The 24,912-nt window shown below is 37.0% G+C and overlaps 3 protein-coding genes across 10 annotated transcripts; 1 reads left to right on the top strand and 2 right to left on the bottom strand.

The window, feature by feature from the left end:
- Window positions 1-1,021: 1,021 nt before the first annotated feature.
- On the bottom strand, window positions 1,022-2,531 carry LOC147498581 (stress response NST1-like protein (DUF1645)). Its single transcript, XM_086560537.1, has one exon. It carries the CDS (start codon window positions 2,297-2,299, stop codon window positions 1,193-1,195), a length of 1,107 nt encoding a protein of 368 aa, XP_086416663.1. The 5' UTR covers window positions 2,300-2,531; the 3' UTR covers window positions 1,022-1,192.
- Window positions 2,532-7,484: 4,953 nt separating this feature from the next.
- Window positions 7,485-18,536, top strand: LOC147498582 (3beta-hydroxysteroid-dehydrogenase/decarboxylase-like). Of its 7 annotated transcripts, none has more exons than XR_015195519.1 (15): window positions 7,515-7,646; window positions 7,785-8,029; window positions 8,111-8,200; window positions 8,292-8,425; window positions 9,210-9,380; window positions 10,419-10,544; window positions 12,677-12,756; window positions 13,168-13,366; window positions 14,148-14,253; window positions 15,055-15,229; window positions 15,705-15,861; window positions 17,096-17,162; window positions 17,412-17,456; window positions 17,539-17,726; window positions 18,107-18,536. XR_015195519.1 is itself a non-coding variant. In XM_086560540.1 (14 exons), exons 2-14 carry the CDS (start codon window positions 7,798-7,800, stop codon window positions 17,673-17,675), a joined length of 1,719 nt encoding a protein of 572 aa, XP_086416666.1. In that variant the 5' UTR covers window positions 7,515-7,646; window positions 7,785-7,797; the 3' UTR covers window positions 17,676-18,536. The 7 variants fall into 7 exon arrangements, 4 of the variants coding, with proteins under 4 accessions (XP_086416669.1, XP_086416666.1, XP_086416668.1 ...); XR_015195521.1 differs by having other exon boundaries at window positions 17,412-17,452; XR_015195520.1 differs by lacking the exon at window positions 17,412-17,456.
- An 801-nt stretch (window positions 18,537-19,337) lies between these two features.
- Window positions 19,338-24,535, bottom strand: LOC147498583 (uncharacterized). Of its 2 annotated transcripts, none has more exons than XM_086560539.1 (6): window positions 24,368-24,535; window positions 23,584-23,751; window positions 23,127-23,167; window positions 21,261-23,027; window positions 20,240-20,396; window positions 19,338-20,133 (listed from the first exon to the last, which is right to left on the bottom strand). In XM_086560539.1, exons 2-6 carry the CDS (start codon window positions 23,687-23,689, stop codon window positions 19,457-19,459), a joined length of 2,748 nt encoding a protein of 915 aa, XP_086416665.1. In that variant the 5' UTR covers window positions 23,690-23,751; window positions 24,368-24,535; the 3' UTR covers window positions 19,338-19,456. The 2 variants fall into 2 exon arrangements, with proteins under 2 accessions (XP_086416665.1, XP_086416664.1); XM_086560538.1 differs by having other exon boundaries at window positions 23,109-23,167; window positions 24,368-24,505.
- Between the last annotated feature and the right edge of the window lie 377 nt (window positions 24,536-24,912).

Consider the following 24,912-nt stretch of genomic DNA (forward strand, 5'->3'; position numbering starts at 1 on the left):
CCAAAAAGAAAACTAGAGATTTCGGTATGGGTGTTTTTATATTGCCAGTTGCCACAAGAAAATTTTGCTTGGGAGCTTTTGATACTTTGATTGCACAAGAAAATTCGGCGTTAGAAATGCCACTATAGTGCATATATTTGTGATAATCTTAAGCGCCTAGGAAACTTTAACACCCTAAAGAACTTTGAAGGGAAAATATTTCTCCTCAGAATATTCAATATTGACTTAGGGCGGGACTCATGGAAAACTTCAAATGTTGATGATATTCTTCAAAATTTCCCAATGCATGCTTCATTTTTCCTGAAAAATTGCACTGAAAACTGGGATTTTATACTAACCATGTGCAATCAAGCGCAAGGAGCTTGGAAATTAAAGAAAACTGGAATATTTCTTAAAAATTGTTGAAAAAAAAGAAAAAAGGAAAAAATCGCAACAAATGACATTTTGTACTATGCATTTATGCCTTCGATAGTATTCAGGATGACGGTTTATGGCCTTCTGGGGAGATTGCTAAATGATAAATTTCCAATCAAAGAAAAATGAGTTCTCTCAGTGTCCAAAATCCAAATTCTTTGGACACAAAAACGTCGAGATGATTTGCATCATACCAACGGCATGGAATCAAGTTCTGAACTATGTCCCATGCTTTGCATAATTTTTACCATGCCAGATGCATCTTGCATTTTTGGGCCAACAATTCACATAAAATCTTGTTTCCGGCGAGGATAAAGTTGTGTTCACTTCTTATTTGTGTGCAATGATCAGTCGGTAATTCTCAAAGAAAAATACACGTGGGATTCTCCTAGATCCAGCCAATCTTAGCGTAAAACAAAGACATCAACATTCAGATAAAAACAATAAAACCAACTCTTCATTATTAAGACAAAACAAAGCTTCAACAGCGCAATCAATCATCTTCTTCTAATGATTGGTGATAGATGCTAGAGATATAACTTAGAAAGCATTAGCTTTTCTTTTATTAACGTCGTCCTGTAATTTGATAAATTAGATACACTAAAAATAAGAAGCTACTGCTGAAATTAAACAAAAAGGCCCATCTAAATTACAGAACTGGTAAGCTAATATAACAGTAATAACAATAAAATAACTAACTATTCATATTTAAGAACAGGAATAATCATCATCATAACAATATCTATACAGAAATCTGTAAAAAGAATTTACAGAATCATCACCTTGAAGAAACAGGATTCAAAGATCTAGCAAATCCATTCATGGCACCATAACCTTTTGAACTGAATCCTAAACATCCAAGAAGTCCTTGTCTGTAAGGCAAGTAAGTCTTCTTCTTCATTTCCTCTGCTTGTGCTCTCTTTGCAGTGTAATGAAGCTCATGAGGCGATGGTGGTATTCTTCGCTTCGAAACTCCATTAGCAGGCTTCCCTGCCACAGATTTCTTAGGGGCAGGAATCGTTTGCGTCTTCTTCGAAGAAGACGTGGGTGTTGGTGATTTATCTTTATCTTTCTTTTCTTTAATTGGTGAAAAAGATAACGAGTACCAGAATTTTTCCTTAACATTTCCACCTCTTCCTTCACTTTTACTTCTTAAAAAATCTTTCAAGAACTCCCACCTCTTGGAACTTCTTCCAGAAGAAGAAGATCTTGAAGAAGCAGCGGAAACGGACGGGGTAGTTCCCGTAGACACCGTTTCTGGTTTCTTTCCTTCTTCTCGATCTTCTTCTTCTTCCTCTCCATCACACCATTGAAATGGAAATGATGGAGAGTCTCTTAAGGGGGATAGAGATCTAGCTCTACGATGCAAAGATCTGCTACGTAGTCTCAGATCTCTACCTCTAACCATAGATTCTTCTCGTCTAACAAATTTATTCTCATCATCATCTTCATCTTCAATCTCAAGATCTAATAATGGAGCTAAAACTTGTGGTCTTTGTAAATGAGAAGATAGTTTCATGGGTCGGATCTGACCGTTTAAAAATAACTCATCAGCTGAAATCATAGACCCGTCACTTAAAACTGAATTATTATTACAACTATTACTGGAAGAAGAAAACCTTGCCGAGAAATCAAACTCAAAAGATCCAGTTCCTTCAGCTGAAGTTGAAGTTGAAGAAGAAGTTGACGAAGTGAGAATGAAGTGCATTGGACTAGCAGGTGCACTAAAAAAGTAACCATTATTATTGTGAGTGCTGTTATTACGCCCAGGGCTAGAAGGTGCACTAACGTAAGGAGTAGAGCAAGAACTATCAATATCTTCGGATAAACGGTGAGTATCGTTGAGAGTAAACAAGTTGACATTGTTGGGGTTTTGAAGCTCCATTATTATTTTTTTGCTGTTATGGGATGAGTGAAATGATGGGAAGATTTTAAGACTGGGTATAATGTGTTGGCTGCTTGTTCGAGACGTAAATTAAAATGTAACGTATGATGACGAAGGCGTTCTTTGTTATGTCTCTTAAAACAGATGAGCCGAAATGGAATTTTACAAGTCAGTTTGTTTTTTTTGGATAAATGACTCGGTCTATTTCACCGCCCACTGTAACGTTTTATAAAACGCAAGTGATTGTCAAATGTGCTGGGCTGGGCTGGACCGCTATGAGAGTCTGATTTACTGATTTTTCGATGGACCACATTTACTTTTTATTAGCAATGTGAAACTGTGACGAAATTATGTGCACTGCAATTTCTTGCTTTGAAATAAGAGGAGCAAATACATTTCATTGATCCCATAAAGCAGCGAATGTACGTATGGAGTTATGGACTATGGACCAAAGTTCAGAGAACATATGGAGATGAATAGAGCATGGAGATAGTGGAACTGGAAAGGAGTCGGCACTGTTTGCGGTGTTGTGTTGTGCATTCGTGACCGTGTGTGAGAGATACTGAGATGATAGCGGATTAATGGTGAAGGCATGGAGGTAGTGTGGTATCACGTGCAATGGTTCGATTCCCCGTACACTAACTGCTATCTTCTTTTGCGAATTACAACACCCACTTTACTAGTTTAAACGACATAAGATTCTGACTTTTTATCAGTTTTATTTTATGATTCTGACTTTATCATTATCTTGTACTTTCTCCCATGGTAATCTTAATTAATCATAGTAAATCTAGTGTTTCTGATTTCGAACGAAACTTTAGAATTCCGTTTAATATTTCAGTTTTTTAAAAATCCAGAATCCAGAATTCCGAATATAGAATTGAAATATCTAAAATTCTGAAAACATCTGAAATTCCAAAAATTCCGAACTATGAGTAAACCAAAGAGATTGCACATTGAAATTACATAGTTTATTATCCCAAAAGCCTGAATTACGACATGATGTCGTGTTCTGAAGTCTATGACTCTAATTCATCCATTGTACGGCATATCTGGATAGAACCATGGCCCAAAATATCACCTAAATATCCGATATCTTGCCGATATATCTCGGTAAATTGGTACACTGATATCGATATTTTCGATATATATCTACCGAATATTAAATCTTTTTTTTTTCGAGATATATTGAAATTTCTAATATAAAACTTTATATTGCTAATATAATCGATATTTCCGATATTTCCGATATATATCGATTGACTTTTTGACTATTTTTAAATATAAATCCAATATTTCTAATATATTTCCAATATTATATTTCTAATATATTTGATATTTCTAATATTTTAAATAATTTGGACTGGTCACCAAAAAAACCGAGATATATATATCTGATATATCTTAATTTTTGAGTACACCGATATATTAACCGATATCAATATTTTGGGCCTTAGATAAAACTAAAACGCCCAGCACAAAAAATACGTCCCAAATCGACTGTAATTGGTTGGTAGAAATAAAACAACAAGTCAAATTCTCTCTCTATCTCCTCTCTCCTGTTTTCTCTCTCTACACCAACCCAATCACAACTGATTTCGGATGGTTTTTTTTTGTGATGGACCATGTGGTGTAGTTGCCATCTTTTTTATTCTTTTTAGGAGGGATTACGGATCAAAGATCTAAAAACCAAGCACTAGGGGAATAGTGAAGTGACCATCTCGAGGAGTGAACGGTTAACAAGTTTGTTGATGGTTTGGGCCATATATTCATTAGCAATGCCAGCAAACAACTCACTAAAAATATTTTACCCAATAAAACCTTACTAATGTCTCTCGTATTGAGTTGGCTGGTATGCAACTCTCAAAGTGGGTTGTAAACTGCGAAAACTAGATAAACACAGTTTGCAAGTTTTGCCAAAATTTCACCAACAGTAGAACTGGCATCTACATGTTCAATCACATTGCTTGCCTATTTCTTTCGCAAGAGGCAGGACGCAAACATAGGCTTTCAATCAATTCAATGTGCTCGTGCAGTGTTTTTGACCAAACCCTGAACCAAACTTACCAGATGGTGTTTCTTCTTTGAATTGGTAGTTATCGAATTGGAAATTTGGAATTCAACCTATAGCTCACATGTTTCATGCATACAAAGTTACAAACTAATCGGTCATCTACATTCTAGAGCGACCTACTTGCGTTATAATTCCAAAAGTTTTGGACAGAATTGAGTTGTAATTTTTGAAGTATGAACAGCTTATAAGTCTCAATCTTCTCACATCAACCATCACGTGCATTGTCAATAGTGACGGTGGAAACTCGACTAAATTACATTAACAAAACATACATCATCACCCCATGTCCTGGACACTATTCTTCCTATCTTCTCCACCAAATAAGTGTCGGTGTATTATTTCCTATTGAAACATTACGTACACTGATGAAATGACAATGAAGGTAAAGTCCACTTGTTCGTGACTGAAAAGGTGGCAGGCGCTGTACCAAACAACCATCACCAACGAAGCAAATCAGCTCCACCATTTACTTGGGAAAGAAAAGGTTGATGGTTTGGGCCTATATGGTAAGAGATCTGCTTTTAGGTCCTTCTATCTTGATTCTGAATTCTGACATTGTTGTCTACTATACCGTGTTAATGAAGGAATGAACATTACTGTGTTTCGATCTCAAGTAAATAGTGTTGGAGCCTTGGAGGAGAACTATATTTACTTTCTTTCCTTCACTTTATTTAAAACTAACAGTCAAGTATTAATGTCCCATTGTCCCACAAAGTCTCAGGCATAGTGCTGAAGTCATTTTTCGTCCACAATATTTAGTTAATGATATAGTTACCAGTTACCACACATCTATTTGAATTCCATCGGAGAGTTTATATATGTACACCAAGCTAATGAAGCTAGCTACCATTGCTAGGCCATGCCAAAACAAATTCTGTTGGTACAGAAATTTTGATCAAGCAAAAGATAAAACTATATATTGACTGATTTTCTTGTTTTGCTCAGTAACAATATATGCCCTTATGTCTAGGTGAGCTCCGTACTGCCTTCAACAGTGTTAAGCAGAAATGGGGGTGAATACTGATCAGGGCTGGAGTTAAGATCTTATAGAAGCGCCTCTAAATGCATGCCAATTGTGAGTTTAACTCCACTCTGCCCTGAGTTTGTACGATCCCTAAGTTGACCCTCAATGTCCACACCCTACTGTTCTGGACCTCAAGTCAGCCTGACAATCCATGATGGATGAGCAGATTTTGGACTATGCTCCAGCCCTCAATTATTAAGATGCTGAACACTGAACCGACTCTAAAAACGTCTAAGACCCAAATCCAAGAGAAAAAATGAGAGTTATTTGGCCAATGAGATAATGTAAAATTGCATCCACTTCATCAATCAAATGAACTTAACATCCTCCAACTCCAACCAATCTCCTCTCCCCAATTGGATATCTTCAAATTCAAAGTCAAGCAATTTCCCATGCTTGGTTCTCGTGTACTTGTCGACAAGGCTATCCTGCAGCCAATCTCATCTACTAAATTACTACTGAGACGAGACATTTTAACGAATTTCATCAGCTAACCGTCCTTCCCGTTGCACCATTCCTGTTGACCATTTCCTGCAGCTGTCACCAACATAAGGTCCAAATGACTAAATCTAAAAAGTCAAATCTAACATTCACCTACATGATCGAACAAGATTGTTCTTGGAGTCGTTTGTTCTCCTCTGAATCAGCACTGCCCATTTAACAACTGATAAAAGAGGTAGAGTTACAGCATTTTACGGCGTCCTAGCCAATGCCAAATCCTTGAACATCACTCTGCGCTGGTTTCCTCTTCTGACATCTACAACGCTGAACCTTATGCCATAGTCCCTAGTCCCTACTGAAATTCCGAGAAGATCGAAGTGGAAGAAGCTGATTCAGAAAACTGACAGTCCAACAACTTGGATCGAACACTTGCTTGGAATAAACTAACAAACCTTGCATAATGTCTGTGAACAACGTAAATAAAAAAATTCGGTTTCCTAATAAGAACTTAATTATGATGCAAGGACCAAAGAGTCAAAGACCGTAATAAGCTTTCGTTTTACCATTGATATTGTTACTGTCTGCACTATCGGAAGAGTTGCACCTTTAGACCGGGCTGGGATGTTGAGAGTTGAATACCTTCCTGGCTTTGCTTTCCAGCCTCTACTTCCTGACAATTACTAATTGTAATAGGATAACCAACCATCATAATATCAGATCTCAAGTGTCAGTTTGTATTTATTTCTAAGGACCATAGTGAATATTTTCAAATTTGAAATTCTAGACAATCCAGCAATGGCGTTTGGTTAAAGTTGCATTCGCAATTTATCACGAGTTGATCCCAACATACAAGAAATTAAAAACAAATGTGATCACTACTTACAATAAAAAAATACTTTATACAAAAATGAATGAGAATTGCAAGAGCTTAAACATGCTGCCACACCCAAAAACAAAGAAGAAAAGCTACAAACAGCTAATAACATTCACAATATTTGCCAATATTGAAAAAGAGAAAGAACTATCAATTGATTATAAACCCCTACATTTTTCAAGTCAATCTAAATGCAAAGCTAGATTTTCAATTGAAGTTGCGCCGCCACCATGCAAGTGAAATGCAAGGTTTAAGTGCAGGAATGATTCATAAGACATTAAGACATACATGCAGTTGAACAGGAAGAATACCCCCGCGCGCTTTTTTCTCTTTTGATTATTACAACATATTCCCCCAAAGTCGTAAATCCCCCTTTCCCCTCTGAAGGTGGGGTTTGATTCCAAGGCTTGACCAGGAGGCCACTAAACACCTTCATCTCAGACAAGATTGAACAAGAGGAACAACTCACAGGTGTTTGGGGATTTAACATTAGCATTTTCAAGTCAATATCAATGGTTCTCACAATACAAGCACATTCCAATTGAAGTTCACCTTCTACACTTACTAAAACTGTACCTATACAAGCCTGGATGGTTTTGTACTCGGTAAATCCTATTCATATTGAAATGATAAAAAATTAAGTCGTTGCCACAGATTTTGGAGATTATACTGGCCTGGGGGTAAGGTCACTCAATATGAAAACAAAACCGGGAAAAATAATATAAAGTAAATATAGCTAGTATATGAACTAAAGTTTGCCACTAATTGAGTCGATTGACTGAGGCAAACTTTCTAGGCACTGTCTTTGCTTCGACTATCCAAAAGGTGTAAAACCTGGTAATGCCTCCACGGTTCCACATAATGTGTACATCAGCGGCACTTTAACTTGGGAAAAAATTCCGATCGCATGCCATTTCCATCATCAAACATGCTGGTACTGAAATTACAATAGGCATGGCATCATCATACAAGAGTAGAGGAAAATTCCCTATTAGTTTTTAACGAGGGGCAAATACGTCATCAACTAATTTCATTTAAAAAAAAATAAAGATCTTGTTGTTTTTTCCCTCAGGTTGAACTCGAGAATGACGGGAGAAGAGAAATGTTGTGTTGTAACTGGAGGAAGAGGTTTTGCTGCCCGACATCTAGTAGAGATGTTAATTCCTTGTAAAAAATGGTTAGTTAAAATTGCTGACTTGGGTCCATCTATTCAACTCGAACCATATGAGGAACAATCCATTCTTGCTCAAGCCCTTCGCTCCGGTGCTGCCAAATATGTTTCAGCTGATCTTCGTCACAAATCTCAACTAATTAAAGGTACTCTTTATTTCCTTACACTATTAATATAATAATAATGTTTGCTTTGGTTACATTTTTTTTTTTTTTTTTTTTTGCCAGCATTTGAAGGGGCAGATGTTGTATTTCATATGGCTGCACCTGATTCATCTATTAATAATCAACAACTACATTATTCAGTTAATGTTCAAGGTTAACCATTTTATTACAAATTATTTTATGTTATGTTATTTAATTTCATGTGATTGGTAAAATTGGTTCTGCTTGCCTTGATTTTATACAGGGACTAAGAATGTTATTGATGCTTGTGTTGAGTGCAAAGTGAAAAGACTTATTTATACTAGTTCTCCTAGTGTGGTCTTTGATGGGGTTCATGGAATATTTAATGGTGATGAATCACTGGCATATCCATCAAAGGTTAGTCTACATTGGTTCAGTCTTACCTAAGAAAATTAATTAATGATAACAAATAGGTTCGATCAACAGTGGATCAACTTCCTCACGAATCATTTTCCCCCCTACTTACATCCGACATCCAAGCTTGGACATTATGCACTAAATAACTTATATGTCGATTTGTAGATTGGAGCATATAAATGAATCTCTGCTCTAATCTTGTGGTTCTCTCTTAAGCTAAAGTTTATATGACCTGATGTATACCAACATCTGAGGAACATCTTATGCACCCCAGCGATATACCTGTTACAACCAAAAGTTATGGAGTCCTATCATCTAAAACAGTGAAACGGCACAAGGTATCGAGCCCTAAGTTGTGCTTTCAGTCCTATTGGTTGATGTGCAAAACAATGTGTACTTTTAATCATTTGTTTCCTTTTCCACTCCCCATTGGTAGAGATTCTTTTACACTAAAAGTAAAAGAATTGAGAAAGTAAATTTACACTAAAAGTAATTTACACATCCTCATTGGTGATGCTCTAAGTTTCAAGCTATTTCCAGGCTGTGTCTTCCATTCTTCCTTCTATGTTTAGACTCGGACAAGAAAAAATGTACAAGTAAATGATTTGATATGAATTGAGAAAGATATTGCTCTTCTTTCCCTATCCTTATATATTTATCATTTTGTTAATGGAAAAATTGTTTAAAACTTGAACTTTTCTCCCTCTGCATATGTTTGTATGTCTATGGCATCAACTCTCATTTTCTCTTCTTGTTTCCCGTTCTCTTTTCAACTGGTTTTCAGCATAATGATTCTTATTCTGCAACAAAAGCTGAAGGAGAGGCATTGGTGATAAAATCAAATGGTAGAAATGGACTTCTAACGTGCTGCATACGCCCTAGTAGTATTTTTGGTCCTGGCGATCGGCTGTTGGTTCCATCTCTAGTCACTGCTGCAAGGGCTGGAAAATCTAAGGTGAGCATACATTTTGACTGTTCAAATTTGTTTTGATAAACAACAAAAAAGTGCCCAGTATTTCTCTTAAAAGTAATATTTTTTTGAAACAAATGGTTGACATTGAACTCCCAAAAATTGACTTATAAATAGGAGGACCTTGTATCTTTGAGACTAACGCACCCAACTAGGTTGGCACTGCTTACACCTCTTACTATGTGGGCGACATCACTCACTCAATTAGATGAAAGAATTTTAAAGTGCAGCCCTATCTGCTCCTGAGATAAACACACTCAACAGGGTAATGCATAATGTAGCTTTAGCCTATCTGCAGATTTTATCAAATGCAGTAATTCATCCTTGAAGATAAAATTGATACGTGAGCCCCACAATTCAAATACAAGTTTCATAGGACACTTTGGGTCATAAGCAAGCACCAAGATAGTAAGAGTATGTTTAGGCTAAGCAGAAAAATATTCATGGGGAGAATGAAGAGACTAGGGCTGAGGATTGTTCAAACCCAAAGGGTTAAGCAACTGAGTCCTTATACTTTCTCAAATGTCAAATGAGATGAGAAGATGCAGTACATGCTCCTCTTTATTGGATAAATAAACACTAATCTTTTTAATCCTTACCCTAGTTATCCTCGGTTGTCAAGCTCTCAAAGACAGTCACCAAAGGAATTGGAATGTGTTGAAATAAACCAATTCCTTTGGCCAGAAAGAACGTGCTCAACACCCATTCAATCAACCCTTCACGTAAGGAGCTGAAAAAAACCTACTTGAACGCAATAATTTATTAATTGGAGTCTTCCCAAACAAGCTCTATATGAAGAAGAAAATAACTTCTTGAGCATGGGTGCTTGTTTATTCTTCGGGCTATTTGGAAAGAAAGTAATGATAGGACTCTTTAAAAAAAAAAAAAAAATCACTCAAGTTATTAATTATGTGAACTTTATCAAAATTTCCCCTAGAGGCTGCCTATTGTTCTTTATCTTCTTGTACTATGCACTTCATGATATTGGTGATACTCACTTATTTATTGGTTTGCTTCTGTCAGTTCATTATCGGTGATGGCAACAACTTGTATGATTTCACATACGTTGAAAATGTGGCTCATGCCCATGTATGTGCTGAACACGCTCTATCCTCAGAAGGCGAAGTTGCTCAGAGAGCTGCTGGGCAGGTACTTATTTTATGTCTTCCAGGTCTTCCACTACCAAGTTTTTTGTTGACTAGTTTTGGTTCGGGTTTAATAAGTAGCTATTGTTTAGGAGTTGTATGATTATGATGGCATGTATACATAATTATATAGAAGGTTTCATCCGTACCTTACACTCCTTTAATTTGCTCTGGGGCGTCTCCAATACAGCACATATGTCCTACTCGTAACTGAGTGTATACTTGAATCTAAATAGTAAGATGATTTGCATAATAGTTACTTTTAGATGTTAAGAGTGCATGTAACATGTGAGTTTGACCTGTCACCTGGACTCTAGATTGACAGAAAATGGTTCATTTCATTTCTATATTATAAAAATGTACTGAATGCTTATTGAACTGTACATAGTAATGGAGGAGTCACTGTTGCCATTATATGTGTTAAGTTTAATTGTATTTCATTCAATCACTTGCAACACTGCAAGAGTACGCAATCTCGGATCATCGTTATGCACCTCCTCTCTCTATTTCTCTAAAGCGATGGTTGCACTCTTGTGATCGTGTGACTGGATTTTGGTTTGCAGGGTGCTTGTACTTCTGAGTGATGTAATTTTTTTAGTACTAAATAGAATTATTTAATTACTCTATTTTCTAATCTTTGAACTTTTCGTTTATGAAATCCCTGCAACATAGTCTTACCGCAATCATGTCATTGACAATGACTTAATGGCATCAAACAAAGACAGAATGGGACTCCAAACTGACCAAGCAAATTCACACTGTGAAAATGTGGTTCATCGACCACCTGTTCTATGCATAAAATAAACAATGTAGGATTGTCGTCTATGGTGATTGAGGCAATCATATTTGGAAGGATCCAGCAGTTCACAAAGGAGAAATCCACTCATCTCTCTATCTCTTAAGATTCGAAAATTCGTTAGGAACCGCGACTTGTAGACTAAACTTTTGATCATCACTCTTAGCCTTGTCAGTCTACACCTAGGAAGCACGGATACGGACACGCGACACGAATACGACACGACACGGATACGCGGACACGGCATTTTTCAAAAATATAGGACACAGATACATCATGGATACGTTTGAGCATTTTTCACCAAATTCAAATTAAAATGGCAATTCTACTTCATATAATTGAACATTTATCCGTGGAGGTTTTAAAAAGAAGTTCCTTTTTTTTGCAGATTAAAATTAGTTAGTCAGGTATCACTTAATCACTACATCTTTCTTCTCTTGCATCTCTTCTTATCTTGGATTTTATTTCACTTGTTTTTTTTGTTGAAGTTCCAAAAAAAATTTGTGAGATTAATATTCTGGCGTGTCCCCCGCGTGTCGGAAATTAAAAAATTAATTAAAAAGTCGGATACTCCAAATCGCGTATCCGACACGTATCAGACACGGATACTTCACCCTTACAGGCGTATCCGTGCTTCATAGGTCTACACTACCCAGTCTCTTTGGCGTACACAACAAGTTATACATAATACATTATTTCATTACCCAGTCTCTATCTATATTAACTTTTTCTTTCAATCTTTTCCATCTAACAGACTTTGTTCATTTCTACTTAAACATTGACGTGAAAGTATTTTGAAGGCCTAGAAAGTATTCTGTTATTCTTTGTAACATTTATAATGTTAAAAGTAGTCCTGTAGGTGTATCTATCCAATTAGAAAGTTAGTTAGGAACTAAAGTTTAAACATGTAAATGCTAGTAAAATTGCAAATCAGAAGGGGCAGTCTTAAAGCACGACTTTCTAGGCATTGAACCTTAGTTTCTGCTGACTCTAGCTCATAACCAGTCTTAACCTCTTCTGTCCCCTGCGGATAAAGAAAAGAAAAAGAAAATATAGAGGTAACTGTGGATCTCCAATTGTTTGAAGAATAAATATTAGTCTGTAATTGTTTGTGATAATGGATAGTCCCAGAAGTTTCGGTGTCCAGTCCTGATGTCACGTTGGTAATTGAGGACACTAGGTACGTCCGACATAGATTTTGGATTCTCTTCTCCAAGCTAAATTAAGTTTTAAATGTATGTTTAGTCAAATTCATATTAAGACTTTTCTCGCTTATATTCTGAACACCATATTGCAGACCAATTATTTATATCGTAAGTGTAAACATGACGTTTTTGCAGGCCTACTTTATCACGAATATGGAACCAATTAAGTTCTGGGAGTTTGTATCTCGAATTCTCGAAGGGCTTGGCTATGAAAGGTATATACTTCACTTCGGGGTCCTTGTAAAATTCTTATTTTGGTTTATCTCTAGTTTTTTATTTTTCATTTTGGCTTTCTCTTATTAAATTATAGGGTTAGTTAGTGTTACCACCCCCACTAGATGAGCCAATTAGGATTTCCCCCCCACTAGATGGGCAATTAGGGTCTCCCCCCCAAATACATACAAAAAAAACACGGTCAATCCAAGTTGATTTTTTTTTTTTTGTGTACTTGGGGCGGGGGGGGAGGAGACCCTAATTTCCCCATCTAGTGGGGGGGAAATCCTAATTGGCTCTTCTAGTGGGGGGGGTACTAGTTAACCCTAAATTATATGTTCAAGGGAAAAAATCTGGTTTCAAATATCTCTACTAGTCAATCATCTCTGTTTCTAAATCTGATGAGTTTGCAGACCAAGTATCAAGATCCCAGTCCCTGTGATGATGCCAATCGCGCATGTGGTGGAGTGGACATATAAAGTGTTGGCACCTTATGGGATGCGTGTTCCGCAGCTGACACCATCAAGAATCAGACTCCTGTCACGCAGCAGAACTTTTAGTTGTTCCAAAGCAAGGGATCGTCTTGGCTATGAGCCTATTGTTTCACTTCAGGTAAGCTTCTATAAGGATTCTAGACTTGCTAGGATTAAGTGCTGTCACCAAACATTATGAAATGTGCATTTAGAGTTTGCTCAAAGAGGAAATATCACAAGGTCCCAGGGGACGTTTCATCGGTGGTACTTGCTAGAACCCTGTATTAGACCATTATGCATGCATGACTATTGATATGGATATATCTGGTCCAGTTTTAGAAGATTCCAAGCTGTCTAGTCGCACCTTAAGTGTTTAATTTTGGTAAGATCCCTAAATCAGTCCTACAACCCATGAAAATGATGAGCATACATGAATAAAGTTCTGAGAGTTGATCACTCCAACTTCATATGGAGCCTTAGAAGATCTTTGGAAGGCCTTGGTTGATGAATGCATCCCCCTTATTGGTGTGGTCATGATTTTTGGTTAATAGCATGTACTTTTCTTTCGTGATGCGGCCAGAATATAGGCGGAACATATCTAGGTGGGGGAGGAATAATATTCTTTACGCTTGCTCCAGCAGAAACATGCTGGAATTAACACCGGTGAGCACATTTTCTGCAGTCAACTACATTTAGAGTGGACCTACTATATCACAGTACTCCCTCTTGAGAAAATGCTGGGGTGACTTGTACCCTTGATCTCATGTGTGATGAAGCTCTGATGTTTATGTATATCAAGTGGTGGCCTGGGGATAGGATATACACAAGGCATACCTAGAAGCAAGGAGAAATATTATCAACAGACGATAATCATTATTTCACCATAGTTTGATTTCATTTTGTTGCACTTTAAAATGCAGGATGGACTAAAGAGGACAATTGAGTCGTACTCACACTTGCGAGCTGAACAGAAACAGAGGAGAGTAGGACCTTCTAAAGCTTCTATATATCTTGGGCGGGGAAAGAGTATGACACTATGACTCATTACATCAAATTGTCGTTATACAATTGCAAACCCATATTGCTGTCCTGTTTCTGGAACCAAATCCTGTTCACTAGAGTACCCATGAACTGCTCACCCGGTCCATTACTTAATATATGCCTATCCGTCACATAGTTAGTGTGGTCGGGTATAGTATTTCCATACCAGATTACCAAGTGGCTGTCATCTCACAATCAGTAACGTGGTGGGATATCTAGCAAGGCCCAAAATATCGCCAATATATCTAATATATTGCCGATATATATCGTTTTTTTGGTACACCGACATGGATATATTCGATATATCTCAACCGAATATTGAATCCTTTTTTTCTTGATATATATCGCAATTTCCGATATAACGATATATACGATATATATGATATAAATTGTTGATTTTGACCGATATTGTTGACCTTGACCAAATATTGTTGATTTTGACCAATATATTGATGATATTTCTGATATAATTGACGATATTTCAGATATAATCATCGATATTTCCAATATATCGACATACAAAACAAAATTTTGACTGGTCACCAAAAAAATAGATATCTCTGATATTTTCGATATATCCGATATATATCGGTTTTTGGGTACATCGAAATATTCACCGAATTCGATATTTTGGGCCTTGATATCTAGAGTGGAAGGATCACATATAATTGAAATTTATAACAGTTAGTAAATAAAGCCCGTCTCAACATAGGCTCACTTATCTATGTATATAAATATCAGTGCAGAACCAGTATATTATTTTTACTTTTTATATTTTTTTTGCAGTTGCCAACACACTTCTCTGGAAAGATAAAAAGCAAACACTCACTGCAGTTGTAGTCTTGATTGCTTTTTATTCTTACTTCATTGCATCTGGCTATACCATCATCACTGCTGTTTCACAGATTCTCTTGATGGCAACACTCTTCTTGTTCGTCCATGGCATTCTACCCGCAAAAGTGTAATCACTCTCTGCCATCACATCTTTATCACCATATTGTTACTATTTAGTCCGAGTAATCATTCAAGAGCAAGCTATCTCATTAATCTAGCTCATCCTTTCATTATTAAAGCATGCCCACTGGCAGATCTGATTTGACTTCATTCTTTTCTAGAGTCGATATAAATGTTTCGTGAAACCAAAAAATTCTGCTATCTAGCAATGATAGGCATTGCCAATAAATACGATAATTGAATGCCGACATGCTGTAATATAACTTTTTGAATGAGTGTCCATGGATGGTACTTGAACACTGAGGAACAATTAATTTCTGCATCTTGTGAGGTATAAACATAGTAACTGGTATATCAACTGGACTTTCTCAATCAATAAGATGGCTCTGGTTGCATGAAGCGAAGAGAGAGCTTCTTTTTCAAATATTAAAAATAAGTTTGACCTCTTCTTTGCTGAAAAAGGGAACCTTCTTTCCATGTAGGCTGGGTTACACAATTGAGAAAATCCCTGCATCAAATTTTCACTTTCCAGAGAAGACAAGTCACCAGGTTGCTTTGTCTGCGGGATCCACATGGAATTATGCTGTAAATGTTTTAAAATCTCTGTGCAAGGGGGAGGATTTTGTTCTATTCGTAAAGGTACGTACTGCTAAGCTTAGATGTTTCTAACATGTGATGTACTTTGCTCTTGGACTGCAACCTTCTAGTTGGGGTCCAATTTTTACTTTAAATCTAAGTTACATTGACACGTGTGTCCTATCCGGACACGGATACAAAGTGTTGGACACGGCGAATTATAAAAAACTGAGGGATATCACATACAATATGTGTCCGACATGGACATGTGGATACATATCCGACACGGATTATATATAAAATATAGCATGTCCATGTAACATAGCTTTAAATCTTGATTGGATGGTTCCATGGTTTCTCCTTCCCCAAACTTTGACATGCTATACTCGAAGTTACAAAAGAATGACAAATGACCCTATATTCCCAACCATGTGAAGAAACTTAATATTATTATGTCCTGCGCCATTCCTGACTTTCAATTGAGTACAAATGTATTATGTAGGGTGCCCACAGTTTTTCACTTCCTACTTTTAGGAAACAATATCTCTTAGCCTCTGTTATACCATATATTTATTTCTCGTTGAAGCTTTTGCAAAAGAAAATAAATATATAAAACAAAAATAAGAATGAAAATTATGTGATTGGAGCCATTTTGGGCAATAGAGATTCTCTTGAATTTCATCAGTAAATATTTCCACTTCTCTCGCTTTGCAAGTGCCCCATGAGGCTATTTTGTTGTAAATTGTGTCTGTCCATTTTGTCTAGGACAATGTCTTAAAGTTCTTCCATATCTATACATCTCAAAGATCTCTATATTATGAGTCTGAATCAAGTTAATATAAGATACTACAAAAATACAGGTCAAACCATAAAAAATAACTGGAAAGTAATGGTTTTTCTAATTGCAGGATTAGATTACTGAAATGATAGGTCTTGCATTCTAGTTATTATTCTAAATATCCTTGAGACTCTAAGAGTGTGTTTACGGTTGGATGGATGTAGCATCTGTGGGTGACATTGATTAACTTCTTTATTTTTTCTTTTCTTTTTTTATTGAAGTATATGAGGTTTTTAGGACTTTTCTCTCATGTATGGATCCCATCATTTTGTTTTTGTGAGGTATTGCATGCCGTGCTGAAGTACATGTTTATGCTTCTGATCTTACCATCAGAAACTTTCAAGTTAAAGCGTACTTTCCCAATGATATATATGTATTAAAGAAAACTGTTGTCTAACTTAGTATATCACCATATTATTTGATATTTACCTACTTTTTATTGGTCTATCTGTTAAACAGGTTGTCATCTCCCTATTAATTTGTAGCTTCCTTGGTGCTACATCAATTCGAAGCATATTTATGATAGGTTTGAATCTTATCTTCTATGTTTATTTATTTTTCCTTTGAACTGACTACTGAACTTAATGGCTGAGAAGCGTTTGCATTGGGAAGGGAATAGAGAAGAATACATATATACTTTCACTCAATGGCACCCAAAATAGGTTCTGCTTAAATGTCTACAAATATTTTTTTTATCGCTTGTTAAAGTGTTAAAAATTGTTTTGGGCCATGAACATGTTGGCCAGACCTAATTTCATCTGTTCTGCATTTAAAGCGAAGGAAGAAAGAGGGTACCTCTTCCCACCCCGACTTGATGCAAGTATTCCTTGGGACGTAACCCTATTTACGCTTGTAGTTTATAGGTTCTTCACATTAACAGGAACTATGCTTTAATTATGCAGGAATGCCCTTTGCCTTTGTAGCCTTCTTTTTGTATGAGAAAAAGGAGGAAGAAATCGACGGTCTAGTCCACCAAGCTCTTTTACTTGGATGTAAAGTGAAGTCTGATATCTCGAAGAAATTCTTATCATCCAAATGATCCATCATAGTGTAATGGTTCAACTAGTTGGGAGTAGCTTTTGTGTTTCAGGTATCAGCTAACTCAGTCATTGAAGTTGGGGGGGTTGTCAGACAGATCGGTTTGAAACCAGCCCCAAAGTTTCACAGTTACCTACAGATAGGCTGTTTCAGCACTTGTTTCGACTTAGGGTAGTTTGATGAAGTCTTTGATTGTATAAAATACTGGAGTTGGTGACTATCAATCCTATTCGAGATATGAGCAGATTGGCTGTTTCCGACACTTCAATCACCCATTCGACACCATTATTGAGTTAATTTTCTGTCAGTAGATGATCTGTTTGTACCTCCTTTCCATTGTACTGTGGACACCATTCTGCCATTTTTGGTTTTTTCAGTTTGTATTGCCAGTAGTGTAAACAGAGAGCCATTACTTTTTTTATCTGGTTGCAGTTGATGTACCTCATTCAAAATCCTAATGAGACTTGCTTGGATTAATTTACAACGCATTTGTTTGGAAGGAACGACTGCCTCAAGTTTCACTGGAAAGATGCCACATCCCTTATACTGGGGAGCAGCTGTGAGCATAAGTGTGAGTACCATTTGATGGAAGATGTGCCTCGACGGTGGAGGAGTATCTTATCCTAATTCAGCTCAGTAGATTGGCAAAAAAGTAGGCCAGTTGCAAAATACTGTCTTACAACTACAGGACTTTGAGCTTTATAGTTCCTGAAGATCTCTAGTTTCTACTGAATAACACGTTTGAATATTTTCTGTAAATTGAGATGTTTTTGGTTAGTACTGCGTATGCTGAACATCAACATTCATGCTGATATGAAGTCTATGCTTTACGCCGCATCCAGTTCAATATGTTCTTACAGTATCTTTAGCCTGGCCATAACTGCATAAAAATACTTTAAAGCTGAAAGTGTGTAAACAGACGAGCAAAATTTACAAATTCATTTACACAGGTGAAAGATGAATCTGAACGATATTAGTTTGGAATTTCACTTTTAAGCTGAAAGTGTGTAAACAGATGAGCAAAATTTACAAATTCATTTACACAGGTGAAAGATGAATCTGGACGATATTAGTTTGGCATTTCACTTTGTTTCAGAATGGAACTCCACTTGTTTTAGACGTCCCATTATGTTCTGGGTTCATTGTTTCAGAAAGTTAATATCAAACCTCATGGTAGGATCAAATCTTATTATCATTGGTTCCTGATTCTTATGTTTTGCAAATGGAATTCCAATTGTTTTGCCAAAACCCATTGGGACGCCCGACAGCAAAACAAGTAGAATCCAAAACTTTTAGGTAGAACAGAGTTCAGACAAGCTGATCGACTTTTCAATGACGCGCTGGGGGATGATGGGTGTCCAGACTCCAGAGTAAACATTCTTGGTCATTGATGCAAATAATTTAATGAAACAAAATTTCATCTTGTATTAATGATCATGCGCTGTTAAGCATGATACTTTCGGAGAAATATACGGAAAAGATAAGGGGTCAACGGGCAGGATGCAGGAGTATGGATGATTGAAGAGATATCCAAATGCATGTTGACCCAATGTCCATATTCCTACAGTTCTGGACCTCAAGTCTGCCCTGACACCTCATAATGAATGGGTAGGCAGGTTATAGATTGCTCCAACCCCTCAATAATAAAGATGATGGTGCACAATGAGACGAAGGTCACCCTCACTCACCTTCGAGAGAAAAAAATGAAAGTTACTTGGACAGACAATTACACATGGTAAAATTACAATACAAATGAATCAAGGGTGACAAAATCCTTGAAGTCTAAACCAACAGGATATCAGCTACAACTTCATCAACCAAAGAGCTTAGTATTCCCCTACTAATCTCCCCTCCCACTTCCAATTCTTCAAGTTCAAAGTCAAGCCATTTCCCATGCTTGGTGCTCATGTCCTTGTCCACAAGACTGTCCAACATCCAATCTCCCATGCTTCTGAAACTAGAAATCTCCTTGTAAATTTCTTCTGCTAGCCTTCCTTCTTGTTGCACCACTGCAACTCCTTTCGCCCATTTCCTGCAGCTTCCACCAACATATGGTTTACATCTCAAATCTAAACATTCGGCCACGCAATCAAACAACACCCTTCGCCGCAACCTCGAATTACTTTCCCCCTTTGAAGTACTTCTTGACCAGGACTTCTGATTTTCCAGCATCTCAAAGAGGTGGGGATTTACCATTTCATGCGCCCGACCTAATGCCAAATCTCTGAACATCAAATCTGCATTGTTTATCACTTCTCTCACATATCCAAGTTCCCTTTTTTCAGTTTTTCTGACATTTATCATACTGAACCTTGTTCCACACTCCCTACTGAAATTCCAAGTACACGTGGAAGAAGCCGAATCAGACAACTCACTATCAGCTTCCACTGATTGGAACTTCTTCGGACGACTTGAATCAACCACTGGCTGGGATTGAACTGACGAACATTGCGTGCTGTCTGTGAAGACAAGGCAAAAATTTAGGGATTCTAATCAGAACTTAATATTGTCACGAGTGTAAAAATGGCCATAAGAAGAATTATAAGACTTAAGTTTTTGTTTTACCAATCATACGGTTACTGTCCGCACTATCTGAAGAGTTGCAACTTTCATTCGAAAAACACGGTTCAAGTATTGAGACAGGGCTGGGTTGTCGACAGTTTGAATCCTTCCTGACTGTACTACTGCTGTCTATGCTATGCTCGTCCACCTCTTCCGCTTCCTGAAAAGTATTAATTATTAAGATTACCTTCACTTTAGATGTTTCTTACAAAAGAAAGAAAAAAAGACTTGCATAACATTGCATTACTGGAAATCAACGACACTCCATCTCTAAATCGGACCCACTCAAATACATGTATAAATGTAATAAAACTGGAAACAGGACAAACATTGTATACTTATTTGGCAGATCCAAGGAGGCAATTAATTCAAATGTTCCCCACATTATTACAACATTGTAATCCACTAAAAGTAGCTATGTAGCTTTGAAGTTTTAACCAATTTCTCCAAAAGATAGATAATACTAAGATAATGACTTTACATCACTAAAGACTCATCCTTTAGGGTGGGGTCCAATTCCCATCATTATGGCCTATTTTGAGGCTTATGCTTAAAACCGCCTCGAGGAATATGCACCATGAGAGAGGCGTCAGGCATAGGTCCTTAGAAACTTCAATCATGTTACCACAATCTAAAGCTAATGTAACTGCAAGACTTCCCAAGTTCCCAAGCTTCATAACACCCCTCCCCCCAGGTTTGCAACATAGGTATTGGGCACAATATCCATATTCACCAAAGATGTCGAAGAAAAATCTGTCCATTGTGCAAAGATCTCATAAAATTTAATATTGTGTATGCATGTGGTTTGAATTTCCCACGACTATAGACCACTGTTTTTCTTCTTTTTTGGTCCATACTACGACCATTGTTTCCCCAATGAAAATGGACAAATTTGCATCACTAAAGCAATAAACCAATAAAAACTAAGTCATGACAAATGCGGATGCAGAAGTCAGACATGTCAGGAACAACAACCGTTATACAAAGTATACTGCTAACATTATAGACATAAAACTAAACATACCTGAAACCTGTGGGCCTTGGTAGAAAAGCAGTTGGAATCATATACGATGCTGTCTCTGTGGACACCAAGCTTTGCCCTGTTGTCACAATCCTTTGGAGTAGTGCTTACTGCATTGAGATCAGAGACAAACTCTGGCCAAAAAGATGCAGAAGTAGCAACTTCCATGGGTTTGATCAAGTTGCGGGAAGAAGATTCAATTCCATAGGTTAGTTCCCTAAGTTTTTGTTCCAATAGTTTATTTAAAGCATCTCCTCCAATGACATTCAATCCCAGAGACGGTACCTTGGACCTATTTTCATTGGGATAAATATGTTCATCGCTATACTTAGAACCCACACCAAAGTTGGTATGTTTCTCTACTACCGGAACAGAGACCTGAGACCCAGTCACAGGTTTTTTCATAGGGGATGTAAAGGTAAAAGAAACAACATCCATGCCTTTCCTTCTGCTATCATCCATCCACCTTGAATGCCCTTCTATTGTTGCATTAGGCTGTACAGGCTTGTTGTCTTCATTTACCAAAAGAGCATCACCAAAGCCAGATCTCTCACGGTACGAATTGCCCTCTATAGCTCGCTTCTTTCGTGGGAAATTTTTCGTTCTTGACTGTGATGCTACTACCTTTTCAGTATCACTTGTATCTAAGCCAGATCTACGGACTCCAACTTTGGAGTTCCCAACAACCTTAATGGAGGGTTTATTATGGCCAAAAGATGCTTCCGATGACAAAGCCTTTCTTCCTTGTTGATTAGAAGCCACAGACTTTGTAGGTAACTTGTCTCTATTTGTTGAACAATTCTGCTTCTGGTTATTCTGCCTGAGCACACCAGATACACTCGGAGTAGTGGGTTTCCTGTGGATGTTTTTTTGGGAATTCTGTTGGCTCTTTAATGGCTGGTTCCCCTTGAGCTCTTTATGTTCCCTATGGCCCTGCAAACTTGAACTACCACTCGAGCTCAGGCCGCCTCTTTTCTGAACATTGACCTTCGCTTGAACTGCAAGTGAAACAGATTTTCCTTTAGTCTTCAAACCCGGAGAAGTACTTTCTTCTGACGGAAAGATCCTAAACTGTGGTGCATCGTCAACTCCATTCCAGCTCTTACTCAAGGACTGTCCTTTAAGTTGCTTATAAGCCTTGGATTCAACAGGCCTTTGAGATGGTTCTGCAATCCTGGGCGGTCTATGTGCAGCTTCGATTTTGTCTGTTAGCTCCTGAAATTTCAGGGGAGCTGAAGAAGAACCAACTAAAGGCATTTTGCCCTTGCTACTAGTATAAGGTCCTGGCTCAATTATCTTTGCAGCTTCCTCCATTATTTGAGCTGCATTCTTGGTTGGAATATAACCAGGACTCTTTATTGGAGAAAATAGCTTATGATGGGTAATCGAGATTGATTTTGCTGATTTCGGAGGTAACATTTCAGTTTGGAACCTCTCAATTGGCCTGTTTAACTTATGAGGCATAGGCTCTACAAGGTTCCTAGAAAATCCCTCAAGCTTAGGAGGTTGTTTACCAGAATGCATGAGCTGACGCTCATAAAGGAAATCTGGAGTTCTTCGATATGGAGCATCTCGAAGAGATCTGGTGTCAAAAAAGGGGGTAGAGTATGGCTCAGCAACAGTGGCTGTAGGCAAAGAATCCAACCCCATAAGCCTGGCTACAACCCCAGGAGCCTTTACTCCATTTCCTTCATCGTCGGTCACTGAAGAAGAACAACTGTAATCACTGCTTCCTTTTATACTTGATCTTCCAATATCATCTTCATCAATCTAAAACAGTAAAAAGTAACAAACTTAAGCATAATACAAAATTAATCAAGTGCAGAAACTCAATGATGCAAAAATGTCCACCTGATGGAACCCTCTCACCTGCAAATTAACACTGCTTCTCTTTCCTTGGTTTGATCCTTCTACATGAGAGTAACAAAAATCCATTAAAGTCAAGATATTTTCAATAGTTTCATGGGTTAAGAATCTTAAAGTCAACGAAGTATCCTGAAATAGTTTTTACACACAGAAAATCACTTTTAATTTAGTCTGAGTTCTAAGACATGCATATTATTTCTTTTGATTTTTGAAGGATCTGAGCGAATCCTACAAAGTACTTCATGGAGTTCGGAAAGCAATAACGTAAGGGGTTTTGGAGATCTTTTTCAGGCACCCATTATAAAAACATTTAATTTGATACTGTGTTCTACGTTAATAATTGTCAATTAAATCTTTTGCATGCTGATGAACACATGACAATTACATCAACGCATTCACTAGGTAAACAAATGAGAAGATATACTAAACATTAACTCGGAACTTCATACAACAAAGTTACCTGAAAAATCAGACTTATTGGAGAACAACTTCTTCCGCGACTTTCTATTCCAATCAAATAACTGAAGGAAACCTCCACTTCCACTTTTTGTACCTTGTTTCTCCATCCCAATTTATCATGCAGCGAAAACATATAACTTAACACATAAATAGTCTACACATATTCAACCTGCATTCCAAGGGTCAAAAGAAGGTTACTTCATATATTCAGACATCAGCCAACACAATATTTATGTACATTCATCTCTTTCTTCCCAAATCTAACAGTATATAAAGTTTAACTTCAATTAGCTTGAACCACATTAGAACAATGAAAAAACAAAAAAAAATTGCAAACATTGTCCACATTTCACAACATTCTAGTATCAGACACTATAGGGCAAACTAAAATTCCCAACATAAATACACGAACGGTACAATGTTTTTAAAGCTGAAAATAGGTTAATTCATCAATCCTTTTAAAAACCCCGTCTCGTTTTAGCCACAATACCAACAGTTTATAACACAAAGGGTAACTTCAACCAGCTGAAAAAACAGTACGAGACTTCAGTACTACCCACATTTCACAATATTCATCACAATTCACAAAAGACGAGCTATACATACAACTCAAGTCAACGGTAATATCTTTCATTTCCAAACTAAAAAAATCAAATTCCTTAACTTGAAAAACAAAATGCAGATCAAACAAACAACAATTGTGTAAACTAATCCAACACTTAGATCACATAACAGTCAAATCCAATCCAAACCTAAATAAAGATCTATAACAAACAAACACTTACAATATTTCGTTCCAAAGATCTCCAAATTTTCATCTCAACAATCTGGTTTATTAAAGGTGAAATATTTTTACAAAGATAGAAATGTAAGTTAAGTTATGGGGAATGCGTGTGTGAAAAGAGAAGGAATAAAAATCGAGTTTTGAGGAGAGAGAAACAAAAATGACAAGTGAAGAGAGGTGGTGTAGTTCGAGTCATTAAATATGGAGAGCTCGTTAAAATATTATTATATTATTATTATTTTTTTTTTTTTAAAAAAAAAGCTATAACGTCTCTTTTAAAGATACGAGTGAGTGTGTGTTGGAGAGATTTCAAATTCTACTAGTGATTCTGTGGTACTGGGACTTGAGTGGTTATTTAGCTTCCTTGTTTTGGAATTTGCCATGTGGAGTTTATTTTGTTTTTTAGTTGTGGGAAAGATGCGAAACTAGGATTCAAATTCTATGTGGATGGTGGGGGCTAAAATTCGTGATTTATATATTAAGTTTATTAAGTTTTTTTCTCTCCCTTTCTTTAGGAGATGTGGAATGAGACGATGGGTCAAACCC

Source organism: Coptis chinensis, chromosome 5 (assembly GCF_015680905.1).
Source record: "Coptis chinensis isolate HL-2020 chromosome 5, ASM1568090v1, whole genome shotgun sequence".
Taxonomy (NCBI): Eukaryota; Viridiplantae; Streptophyta; class Magnoliopsida; order Ranunculales; family Ranunculaceae; genus Coptis; species Coptis chinensis.